A 13,348-nucleotide genomic window follows, 5' to 3' on the forward strand; every position below is an offset into this window, starting at 1 on the left:
AAACCTTGTATCTTTTAATACTAGACATTTAGACATTCTTGTGGTCATGTTGTTAATCTTGCTGTCCTATCAGTAGCACCTGCTTGGACATAAAGTTAATTTATGTTCTTCTTTCCTATCTCCGGAGGCCAGATAAGTACCTAAAGAACTTAAGGACATTTCTAGTCTTGAACAGTTCTATAATTATGTGAACAAGCACTGCTTAGAAGATGGCAGCACGGGGAGAAAACTCCTGCCTGGTGTTCAGTGCCATGTGACAAAGTGTCTTTTTTCAGCTGATGTACAAAGTCTGAACCCAGCCATAAAAGCGTGGTTGAGTGGTTTCCTTGTGCAGTGTGCGAATGTGTAAGTTGTTTCAGCGCCACTGGATGGAGTGAAGTTGACATTCGCAGGCAGCGGTCCCTGGTTCTGTAAGCTGTGTGCGAAGCCAGACATCTTGTTGCACTGAGCAGTTGTCCACACAGCCTCTTCCACAAGCAGGATGATTAGGGTGCTTCAGTTAACCTGCAGGGGTTGCTTGCGATTAAGATCATTGGAATTCATCTCAAATGCTCTGTTTCAGGGGGAGAGGGAAAGGGTTTTGGGTCTGGAATTATGAAAATAAATCCCCAATGCAGTCCTTCGCGCCTTGCTTGCCCCTGTATGTGGTGGTTTCCGGCAGCATGGACATATTCCTCCATAAGGGTAATGCACCCTCTTTCCTCCCCAGAATCTGCTTTCGGATGAAAGACTGTGTCAGAGTGAAGCACTTTATGCCTTTTTGAGCCCTTCTCCTGACTACCTCAAGGTTATTGATGTGCAGGGGAAAAAATCTACTTTTTCATTATCCTCATTTTTGGAAAGACTTCCTCGCGACTTCTTCTCCCATCAAGAGGTGAGCTATGGAAAGGTCATGCCATTTTTGCAGCAGATTTAGGGGAATGTCTTTTTGAAGGTTTCTTGAAGTATTTTAACCTTGGCTAAGGCTTTAACATCAAGCTTTTCCCTGAGGTTAGACACACATTTTGGCCTGTGTTGAGAATGCATAGATTTCTGCATGTAGGAGAGTTGAAAGGGTACTTAAGGTTGAAACGTGAGCACATAGTTGGAATATACACTTGAAAGGAAAGAACAGCTCTAACCAACTTTCCTGGATAATTGATCTGCTTCCTTTGATCTTTCTGTACCCCCAGGAGGAGGCAGAAGAGGACAGTGACCTGTCAGATTATGGTGATGATGTGGATGGGAGGAAAGACGCCTTGGCTGAACCATGTTTCATGTTGATTGGGGAGATATTTGAACTTCGAGGAAGTAAGCTTCTTTGTTATTATTTAATGGTTATTGCTGTTAAGTGGTTACACACACACACACACACACACACACATTCTCTCTCTCTCTCTCTCTCTCTCTCTCTAATATCCCTTTCTCATAATATCCTTCCTGAATCAAATGTGTAGTTATATCCATTCATTCATCAACAAATACTTTCAAGAGCCAACGAGACACCATGGTAGAATCTGAGGCCATGATCTTAAGACAGATAATTATCTCTGCACTTGCAGAACTTTGGGTGAGTTGCTGTATACCAATGTTCCTCTGAATATAGATAGAATGCCTTGAATTTCTTCTCTGTGATTTAGCATGGCCTCATTGCTTTATCCCCAAAAGGTATACAAAAATTAATTTTGCATAGCCAAGGAAGGAGCCGTGTTTTTCAAGGTGAGGTTTGGTGTTGGTAGGGTATGCTATGGTCAGGGACACAGGCGTGCTTCAGCCTTGCCCTTCAACTACACCTTTGTTCCCATAGAAGAGTGGTTACCACTGGAAGGGTGGGGGAGTTCTGTCCTTCAGGGGACAGTTGCTGATATCTGGAAACATTTTGGTTGTTACAGCTTGGGGAATGGTGCTACTGGCGTCTTGTGGGTAGAGGCCAGGGATGTTGCTTAACTTCCTATAATGCACAGGTCAGCCTCCCACAACACAAAGTTGGCCTGTCCAAAAGAGTCAGTGCCCAGTTGAGAAGTGTTACCCTAGTAGTACTTGAGGGAGATGTACTTAGAAGAAACAAGAGCAAAAAGAGGGTGAAAATACTCTCATTAAGACCCACACAGGTGCTTCTCTCCCAAAGTGGTCCTTGGGTAAAAGGTCAAACCATACTACTTGGGCATGTCTTGAGTCCTAAATAGGACCCTCTGTCCACCCACAGCTTCCATAGGCCCCCAACACTCTAAGTCATGAGACCAGTGTACTCAGTGTCCCTGGAGCCTCATGACTAGCTAGAGCTAGGACAGGTGCCTGAAGGTACACCTCCCCACCTAGAAGAGAAGCGTGGGAGAGGAGTCAGGGTTAGCAAAGCACAGTAATGCCACCAACCAGTGCTAGGTGTGTTGCCCTGTGACTGACTGCCCTGTGCTCTGTCTGTTCAGATTAGCATCTCTTCCCTTGGGGGGAAGAACGTGGGCTAGGAGTTTTAAGTGCCAGAATTAATTATTTTGGCCATCAATAAGCCAAAGCTAAAACAATCAGCAATACTTTGGGAACATACGTTTTAGATACCACTCTGTAGGAGAAACAGAAGTGTATCAGATGTAGTCTTCCTTCGGTGAATTTACAACACAGGAATTCCAACAATGTGCTTCACGTTTAAGTAGTAAACCCAAGTCTAAACTACAGGCCTGACTTATACATAAAGGGGTATTCGTTTTAGCATCATTTCAGTAATGAAAAGTTGGAACTAAGCTGAACTTTAGAAGTGGGAGATAGTTAAATTAAGAAATATCCATGAGAGAATATCATCCAAATGCTAGAGATGCTTTCAAATGAAAAAGCTGTCCCTGTTCCATATTTTAGACACTCTAAGGTATAAACTGATGTTTGCCTTGGTTCAACGTAGGCAGAAACAACTAGTTCTCCACCCAAAGTCTGACTCTTCCTCAGTGAGATCTGGCCCAGTAAATCGTGAATCCTCCTGTTTCCCAGAGTGGAGGAAGCAGTGTTTTAGCCTTTCGGCAGTGTGCTCTTTGTGATCCAGAGACTGAGAGACAAAGTTTTCTCTTTGCAGCATGGATTTCCTCCATCATATGCCTGCTCAGAAGCATATTTGGTTTTGCCAGTGACATTTCAGAGGGGAATAAATAGAACATCATTTATAATGAGATGTGATATCGTTGCCATCAGCACAATTCTAGAGTAGCTGCAGCTGCTTCTGTCTCTGAACAAATGAGTCCTTGGAAGAAATACTAGAGCTGTTTCCTGTGTGGTTTGGGGTCTGGGGACCAAGAGAGGCTAGGAAGAAAGTAGTAAAGGCACAGTTCAGTGATGGGAGAGAAGTTGCACCAAAGACATTTTGTGGTTCCTGCTCTAGTTCAGTGTACAAAAGGGCATCAGCGAGACAGCCTTTAAAAAATCAGTAACTGTCGCTCGTCTATCAGGCATTCTTCTGACAGCTGCCTATGTCCTCAGACCCTCTGCATGGAGCTGCCTCTCTCCTGCCCTAGAAAGCCAGAGTGAAGTTATCAGCACTGGCAGGCTTGCTCCTCCCAGCCGAAATGACAGCCTAAAGTGAACATGTCTACTTGCTCTCAGTGTGCTCTGAATTCCATAAAAAATTAAAGGCACTCTTGAAGCATAGTTCTGATTCCAAGACTTGACTCTTACTTGAAAGATTAATAACACTACTTTAACTGGACATTTAGGTCCATCTAAAAAGTTAGAAATAACTTTAGAATGTTTTCAAGTCTGTGTTAATTGTTGATTTTATTTGGGTGGTTTTCCTTGTACGGAGGTGTTTGTGAACTTAGTTCTTTTAGGTTTTCCTAATTGGGCAGGAACCCTGAGCTCTTATAGCTAAGCCTGAATTTCTCATTTGCTTATGTGTGAATAGCTAAACATTTCAATGAATGGAAATTTATATAGATGGAAAACTTGGTTTAGATTCCAATTTGCAGAACGGAAATATCCTCATAGCATTTCTTTCTTTCTTACTTTTTTTTTTTAATTTTTTACTAATTTGTTTAACAGAATGAGACCATGAGAGGGAATACAAGCAGGAGAAGTAGGAGAGGGAGAAGCAGGCCTCCTGCCGAGCTGGAAGCCTGATGCGGGGCTCGATTCCAGAACCCTGGGATCGTGACCTGAGCGGAAGGCAGACGCCTAACGACTGAGCCACCCAGGCACCCCCCTCATAGCATTTGTTTGCCTTCTTTTGGCTTATATTCATATTTGGTACCTGTAAAAATATCTCTCCATGTTAGTAATAAAAGTTTAGATCTGTAAAACCTTTCACAACACTCGCATAAAATATCAACAAGATCCTTAAAGCAGAAAACCACATGTTACTCTTTCCTTGAACAGATGAGGAGACTGAGGCTCAGAGAAGGTGGTTTGTGCCCAGCAGCTCTGCGAGGTGGCCCAAGAGAGCACTGAACCCAGCTCTCACTCAGGGACCCAGCTCTTCGAAGTTCACCTTTCTTCCAAAGGCATAAAATACATAATTTGCAGTGATCTACAAACTACTATCCAAATGGGAAGTTAGACCCACCCATTCATTAATATTTCAAAATATTTGTCAATATTGGACCACAGATGTTTCTCATTCAGAGCAGTGTGTGAGAAAATTGGGTTCGACAAGCCAGAGAGAAATCTAAAATAGGCATTGCACTGTCTGCTAGAAGAAAACAGACGTCTAAGTAGCCCGGAGACATGTGAAATAAAGTATTATTTCCACTTGCTAGCTCAGCTGGTTGTTCAGGCATTGAAAAGCTATAAAAACTTAGTTTTCTCTCATCAGTTGCTATGTAGAAAATGAAACCTTAGGAGAATTTTGGGGGGCAGAAGTTTGCTAACCTAGACCCAGATTCTGCAGGTATCATAGTCTTGACTTTGGTGTCGGGAGTTGGATTGTGTCAAGTGATAAGAATTTATGCTTTTTTGCAGTTGTGAAAATGTCATCATTGTGATATACTATGCAAATTCTTTTCCTCTGATTTCTATTTCAGTGTTTAAATGGGTGAGAAGAACATTAATTGCTCTTGTTCAGGTCACATTTGGAAGAACCATCAACAAGTGAGTTACATGACATTAGTATTTGAGTTCATGCCTTACTTTCTGCCTTAATGGTCAAATTATTAAACTCGTGGTATGGTAGCCAGTGATCTCTCTAGCTGAAGGTTTTGTATTTTCTCATTTTGTTTCTGCAATGATTCTAAGATTGGATAGAGAGACAGGTTTCTGAAATAATTTCTCCCATAGAACGCATGATGAACTAGATGATCAAAGCTTCAGCTAGCTTCAGCATTCTGGCTGAAAGGGCTGGAAAGTACTGTTCTGCAGAGGCATCTGGCTGCCTTAAATTGTGGAGTGTGAGACTCTTGTGGTTGTGAGTTCGAGCCCCATATTGAGTGTGTAGAGGTTATTTAAAAACATAAAAAACAAAAGCAAAAACAAAAAAGTTCTGTGAAGTTCTCTTTTGATCATGATGACCAGTTGGGGTATCTTCGATACAGCGTTTTTATGTTATATGATGGGAATCAGTTTACGGCTTAGGCTCTAACCCAAAATGAAAGTAGGATGAGCATCACATGACATATATTTATTTGGAGGGAAATGCAAACCATATGTTTTCTTTTTTTCCAAGTTGTGGTAACATTAAAATAGTAATTGCTCTTATAGTTAATATCTTAATATCATCCATTGAGATATATGTGTATAAAATAAACAGTATTATAAGCCATATGTATATTCTAAGCTATACATAAGAGTTTATATCCAGTGCTCTTCAAGAGATAAGCATGACTTCCTGCACAATAAAAATGTGAATAACTTATGCTAAAAGATAAGGGGGGAGAAATCACAGCAAAATATGTTTCAAGATGAAATTATCAGATTTTCCCATGTGAAAGATCAGTTGTCAAAACCACCACAGTAACCTCGTACATATGTTTATCATAACTTTTTAAGGAAAACATAGTGAAGAACAGGTTATCTTCTGACTCATTCACAAATAGAATATATTTTCCTTTTGGTCATAAGCAAAAGTTCATTCCAATTTCTGAGATCTTTAAAAAATGACATTTATAAAATGTATCAAGCCAGAAAATGTAACTAATTACATGATACATGCTGTGTATGTTCCTGGATTGTGTGTAGACTATAAAAAGAAAAAAATATGTCACAGTGAGGTTCGGTGAATATTATATCTGAAATGATGGCACTTCTTTCCCAAATATTAACTAAGATCCTGCTATGTGTTTAGATACAAAATAAAGATAAGAAACAGGCAGGAAAAAAATGATATTAATGTCTTATTTAGTTTACTTAGTTATCTAAGCTTTTGTTTTAATCAGAAACATGGCCAGTATAACTTACCATTTCAGTCTAACACAAGCCTCTTAACTGACATAGACAGGCCTTAGATAAAGAAAATTCCACCACGGCCCTATATTTCTCAGTACTCCATACTTGCTAATTTGTTTTCCTTTTCAGTTTCAGCAAACCATGCATATTTTCCTTGCTCCTATCTACGATAGTGGCTCTTACTTAAAAATGAGCAGTCGTGGTTTGTGAGCAGTGAATACATTTGGCAGTTACTTTCATGGGACTTGGAGTTTTCAGGCTGTTCATTTCAGTGGGCTTTTTATCAGGTAGAGAAATGACGGAGCACCTGGCCCTTTGCTATTTTTGCCTTTAGCAGAGATGACACATCATAAAATTAAGCAGCAGTACAATATGTGCCTCTTGCCTTGTACCAACTATAATTTCACATACCAGAATTGATTCAAAAGCTTCCTATGGTTTTGGCTAATTGAGAGTCAGACTTAAATTGGTAGAAAATACTTAGGTGATGGCCTTTTGTGAGAGTCACTTAGCTAATTTTAAATTGCAAATTGAAATTTTCTTACTTAATTTCTTCATGTAGTGCCAGTGAGTGACTCAAAGCAAGACTACAGAAAAAACAAGCTGTCTGCATTTTCATGTAGATTTTTTTAAAGGTAGGAGTTTGGCAGGTTCTCTCTTAAAGCAGAAGTCCCATTAAATTAATAAAATTATTTTATTTGGTCTAGAAACGAATTGCTCAGGGTTTTTTTTTTAAACAATATCTTTTTTTTTTTAAGATTTTATTCATTTATTTGACAGACAGAGATCACAAGTAGGCAGAGAGGCAGGCAGAGAGAGAGGAGGGAGCAGACTCCCTGCTGAGCAGAGAGCCCGATGCGGGACTCGATCCCAGGACCCCGGGATCACGACCCGAGCCGAAAGCAGAGGCTTTAACCCACTGAGCCACCCAGGTCCCCTCAGGTTTTTTTTTTAAGATTTTTTTTATTCATTTGAGAGAGAGCACATGCATGGGGAGATGGGGAAGGGCAGAGGGAGAGGCAGACATTGAGCTGTGCAGGGAGCCTGACGTGGGGCTGGAGCCCGTTGTGGGGCAGGATGCTGGGATCGTGACCTGAGCCAAAGGCAGACGCTTAACCAACTGAGCCACCCAGGCATCCCTGAATTGCCCAGTTCTAAACAGTATAGGGAAGTATCGTAGGAGACATGTAGTTATGAACAGAATTAACATAGTTTTGACTCATGTTGGAGTTTATAGACATCAATAGTAACTGATTCCTGTGCAAAGTACCAGGGCTTGAAACCTCTATTTCAGATACTATTTCTGAAAGCCTTACATTGTTTCTTTAAATAGTTAGGAAGTCAGATTCTTGAAGGCTTTTTGATTTATTATTATTATTCATGAATTGAATTTGAAATTTCAAGATTTTCTGTCACTGTCAAGATTATTCTTTCCCCCTTTTCCCCTTCCAACCTCACAACTGCTCTTGGGCTCTTTGAACTGTGTTACTTGTCTCTTGACAGCAGAAATCCTGGAATGGGTTAGCATTTTACTAATGACTAATGAGATAGGGCTATGCGGAAGAGCTGGATAACCAGATAAAAGCCATTTATTTGTAACTGTGCAAGTCAAATGTCTGCCCAACTTTTATTCCCAGAGAAGTGTGGAATACTCTAGCAATGAATCTTTTCTTTTCTTTTTTTTTTTTAAGATTTTATTTATTTATTTGACAGAGAGATCACAAGTAGGCAGAGAGGCAGGCAGAGAGAGAGGGAAGCAGGCTCCCCACTGAGCAGAGAGCCTGATGCGGGGCTCGATCCCAGGACGCTGGGATCAGGACCTGAGCCGAAGGCAGAGGCTTAACCCACTGAGCCACCCAGGCGCCCCGCAATGTATCTTTTCGAAGGCTTCCACTTTAAGGCAAAAGGTAATATTTTGGGGCATCTGGATGGCTCATCAGTTAAGCATCTGCCTTCTGCTTGGGTCATGGTCTTAGGGTCCTGGGATAGAGCCCCACATGGCTTCCTACTCCTCGGGGAGTCTGCTTCTCCCTCTGCCTCTCCACCACCGTCTGGCTTGTGCGCGCGCTCTCTCTCTCTCTCTCATGTAAATAAATAAAATCTTAAAGAAAAGAAAGAAAGGTAGTATCTTTTTCCCCCCTTGCCTAGTGAGCATGTGGAATGCTTACCCTGGGTCAGGGCACTCTGCCTAGCGTGACCTGCCATAGCAACGCCAAGAGACAGCTAGTGAAAAAGCCAGGTTCTTCCCCCAAGACTTCAGGAGCTCAGGAAAGCTTTCCAGACCACTTTTAACAGTCTTAAAATGATTTATGTTTTCAATTTATACCACCCCATGGAGAAGTTAGTGAGTTAAGTACTGTGCACAGTTAAAGTAGCTGCAAGTTTCAAACCAGTCGGTCTCCTCTGGGTTCTTGTCCTTACCGATTGCAGGGTACTACATGGTAGACATTTGGAGAGGTCAGTACCAACAGAAAAGTGAGCTCTGGGAATAAACTGTCAGCCAGTACCACCAAAATGAAGAATACCTTTCAGAGCCAGAGTTTAAAAATCCAATTCCTAGTTTATTCATCAAACATTTAGATCAGGCTGTATCTTCACCTACCCATTGATAAATGCCTTTTGAGAATAGAGTATCCAACTTTTAAAAACCTCATCCAAGAAATATTTTTCTCTTAAAAGACAAATCCGGGACACAGTGAACTGGATTTTCAGTGAGCAAATGTTGGTTTACTACATCAATGTTTTCCGGGATGCTTTTTGGCCAAATGGGAAATTGGCGCCACCGACCACAATCAGAAGCGAAGAACACAGTCAGGCCACAAAGCAGAGGGCACAGCAGAAGTTGCTTGAAAACATCCCAGGTGAGACCTGGCTTCTGATCCTGAAAAATACAGAGATAAAGGGCGAACTTTAACCCTAGTAAGGCGTTTTCCACTTACATCTCTCAGGAAACCTTATTTACAAGAAAAATGATCACACTTTTTTTTTTCCTTTTAAAACATGTCCTTTGCTAAGAAATTATACTGAGAATCTTAATAAGAACAGTAGTGGTTATAATGCTTTCTTTTACTTAGAAAAATGTTTTAGGACAGATAATAAATTTTGTGCTTTAAAAATCCTGCTAAAGTACACTGTTCAGAGAGATTAATTTTTTAATTGGGTAGCAATATATTAAAATTGTAGTGCCTAAAATTAAAATGCCTTCTGTTGAAAATTCTAAATAAAGTTATTTTCTCTTTAAATGTTTGAAAGAACCAGTCGTTCATGTTCCTCATGCCCCAGTGCCTTTATTTGTTCCATATACATCATGTACTGTTTCCTTCACTGGATATGCATAGACTGTGTACTTTATTGGTAACAGCACAGAATGTAAACTTAATCTTTCAGATACGCTTCAGAGCCTTGTTGGACAGCAAAATGCCCGGCATGGTATAATAAAAATATTCAATGCACTGCAAGAAACAAGAGCCAATAAGCATCTGTTATATGTGAGTAATTTAAAGCCAACCAGAGGACCAGCTATTAATTCAATCTGACGTTTCCGTTCACAAATGGGAGTTCATTTTAACCCCTTGTGTACTTAATCATTCCTGTTACTTGTAACTCTGAACCCATTATCTACTTGGCTTCATTTTTGTTTATCTGTCTGACTGTTCAGTTGTTCAGTCTGGAAAAAGAAAAAGAGTGCCTCCAGTGCGTGCAGCTTTCCTGTTCTATCATGGGAGAGATGCATGTGACATTTTTGCATGACTGTTTAATTTTATTTCGGGAAAGCAAACTGTTTCCCAGTCATCTGTCTGATTATAATTATCAATATTAACTATTGTTGATGGTGTGATAATGGCAAAGAGACCACGAAATGAATCAATCTGATACTAAATGGAGTTTATACTATATTAGTCCTATTTATTGGAGAATAACTTGTTCATGGAGAATCATCTCAGACCTAAAATGAGACTTTCTCTTAAGACATAAATATTATGAGTAAACCCTTAGAGAAAAAAAAGAAACTCCATATTTTCCTACTTTTTTTCTTCTTTCTTGGTTCAGGTGCTGATGGAACTGCTGCTAATTGAGTTGTGTCCTGAGCTGAGAAGTCATTTAGATCAACTAAAAGCTGGTCAAGTTTGAGACTGCACAAATAAACCACCAGAGAAATGTCTGTGTAACAATAGACATGAAATATTTTCCTCTTTTCCGCAGAGGGCTTGGTTGAGAACCATATTGATTTTTATGTTAGTTACCTCCCTCTAGTTTTGTGTGAAGTGAGCAGAATTGGTTGGGGGGGGATACTTAATGCCGTCATAGGCAACAGAAAAACACACTTCTGTAACTATTGTTTTTATTTTAATAATAAGATAAATAAAGTTCAACACACTGATTGAAATACAAATGTTAATATGTGATAAGAACCTAGGAAATATTTTAAATATTTATGAAAACAGTTTTGTTTTAAAATGAAGAACTATGACTATTGTACAGCTACTTTCCTCACTGAGGACTCTGAACATTCCTGTATTATTTCATGTGTACTAAAGAACATTGTTGTGCAATGCTTTGTGGAAAGTTATTGTGAAAATTTTATTGTCTTTATTTTTACCAAAGATTTCCCATAGTTTGAAGCATTTGAAGCAATAAAATACAAAAATGGATCACTGAGCTCTATGATGTGTGAGGTACTTACATCTCAAAAAACAAGGTTGAAACACTTCAGGCAGTTCAAGTATTTATCAGATACCTTTTTTGGGAGGGGGTAAAAAGCACTGTGCACATAAATACTTCAGCAAGGAAGTATAAAGTTGGCTGCCTTTCTCCAAACACAGAATGAATATGTGAAAAATAAAATTTTTAGTGTGAATGAGAAGAGCCAAATTCATGTTTGAAGTGATCTGTTGGGAGAGTGGGCTAGGAGCTGAACTTTGAAGGATGTGCAGCAATGAGATAGGGAAACGCAGATGGGAAGTTACTTCAGGGACTTGAGGGACTTGATTTCATCATCAAGTCTTGTGGACTCTTCGGGGCCTTGTGTGAGATCCAGGGTATAGGTGTCACTTTGTGTGACTATTAATAATGGGGCCATGAACATGTCAATCACTTTTCACCATCTATTATGCAATATTAATAAAACACTTTCCCTTCTATAACTGTCCTCCCCACTATCCCAGGAACATTGAAAACAATACAACTAATTGGCAAAAATTCAATCTGAAATCCATGAAAGAAAATACTGTATCTATACTAAAGTGGTATCGATTATGGCATTGCTAGATCCTACCTGCCAAGTCCTCAATATGGGATGTAAGAATGAAAGGTAAACAATTAAAAATTAGTAAACCAAATTTCATCTTTGGGATAAAGATAGTCACAGCTCTTTGATTGTTTTTTCAAACCAGGAGGATATTTGACACTTCAGGATGAATAAGAATTATCCTTCACTCAGATAAGAGAAGCAACCTGAGACCACAGAACCCCAGGAACTCATCCTAACACAGTCACCGGTAATGTCCACCTTATGCATAATGAAACCATAGCTGTTAAAGTGTATACTGCACGTGAGAAAAATCACTATTTTGAGTCTTCAGTCTTTTTTTAAGATAAATTTTAACGTTTTCAGGAGGTAACAGCTATAAGAAATCTTAGGAGTTTTTTTTTTTTTTCTTTTTTCTTTTTTTTTTAAGGTTAAGGATCTGGAAGCCTCAACTCACTTGAGTTAAAGAGACTGACCCCACTGACCGGTCACGGTGTATACCACGGTCTGCAGCAGTGGTAGTTTACAAGGGCTCCCTCATGCCACAAGTACCAGCTTTATGGTAACTACAGTAAACTGAAACTTTAAATTTTATGTTGGATTCACTGAAGATAGTTAAGCGTAACGTTTCACCCCATCTGACACCTGTCAAATTCCTACATTTGGAATTTCTCAGACCTATGTTTTAATAGCAGTTATAAAGCAGTCTTGACTTTGGGATGAAGAAAGAAAGCATATCTATTAAGTGTGCAGTTAAAGCCAACAAGCACTGCCATATTACATTCCTATTTTAGGATTCTTAAAAGCTTAAGGGACTGGATTCAGTGTGGAGAAAAGAATACGGGTTGGGAGTTTAGATTGTCAAATGGTTGAAGGAATATTATATATGGATGGTATTAAGAGAACAAGAGTGAAGTAAGTGGACTTATATTGTAGAAAGAGATTTAAGCTAGGTATTATGAAATCGTGTCATGGACTTGAGCTATTGAAACATTAGTGGGGGAGAATAGAGACTCTTGAGTAGAGATTTTTAAAGAAAAGGATTAGATTTCAGGGATGGTTTAATTTTCTCTGTCTTAAGAGATTTAAGGGAGAAGTATGTGATCTTTTGAGGGTATCACACAGACCTAAGTCTATGGAAAGTGCTTTTCTTTATACAGAGACAAAATGAAGTTCAAGTAATATAGAAAAACCATAGTACAAAACAAGAACCAGCAATTTCTGCCATACAGAACTTCTTCAGTGACTGGTACCAGCGTATTAATTATACTAAGATGAGACCTTGTTTAGATCCTCTTTTGGGAAGGATGATTGTGATTTATAAAATAAAGACACATCAGTATGGTGTGTTTTCAGAGAAGGTGTTGTGAAGGTATCTGGAAGACACTGTTTCCAGTGTGTTTGTTTCACAGATGTACACTGCTACACCATCTTCTCCATCTGGATGGTACTATTTAGATGATTAACTTTTGTCTTCACAGATCTCATTAATGTAAGGAAAGCCTCTTGCTAATTTAAATTTTTAGCATATTTACTGTTCTTATATTGATAGATGATTTGAGATTTTTTTCATATTTTATCTTGCTTTGAAATGCATCTAAGTTTTTTTAAACCTAGAAAATGAGTCTAAGCACAAAGAAACATTTCGCTTAACCAGTTATCAGGAATATAGCAGTGGTTTTACTCATTAAGATCTTTAAGGGAAGATATGGAGAGGCAAGATTCTAAGCAATTTCTTAAAACTACTTTTTTTCAAGTTTTTAATAA

At 39.2% G+C, this 13,348-nt stretch overlaps 1 protein-coding gene across 1 annotated transcript in view; it reads left to right on the forward strand.

Moving 5' to 3' along the window:
- SNX25 (sorting nexin 25) overlaps nucleotides 1–10,985 on the forward strand; it is a 122,521-nt gene extending 111,536 nt beyond the window's left edge. Inside the window, exons 14-19 of the mRNA XM_080797277.1 lie at nucleotides 710–874; nucleotides 1,173–1,290; nucleotides 4,977–5,043; nucleotides 9,013–9,194; nucleotides 9,721–9,821; nucleotides 10,384–10,985. Of these exons, the coding sequence (XP_080653403.1) occupies nucleotides 710–874; nucleotides 1,173–1,290; nucleotides 4,977–5,043; nucleotides 9,013–9,194; nucleotides 9,721–9,821; nucleotides 10,384–10,464 (714 nt within the window). The 3' untranslated portion in view covers nucleotides 10,465–10,985. The remainder of the gene's footprint in view (nucleotides 1–709; nucleotides 875–1,172; nucleotides 1,291–4,976; nucleotides 5,044–9,012; nucleotides 9,195–9,720; nucleotides 9,822–10,383) is intronic.
- Nucleotides 10,986–13,348: the final 2,363 nt, after the last annotated feature.

This window comes from Martes martes (assembly GCF_963455335.1).
Source record: "Martes martes genome assembly, chromosome: 2".
Classification (NCBI taxonomy): domain Eukaryota; kingdom Metazoa; phylum Chordata; class Mammalia; order Carnivora; family Mustelidae; genus Martes; species Martes martes.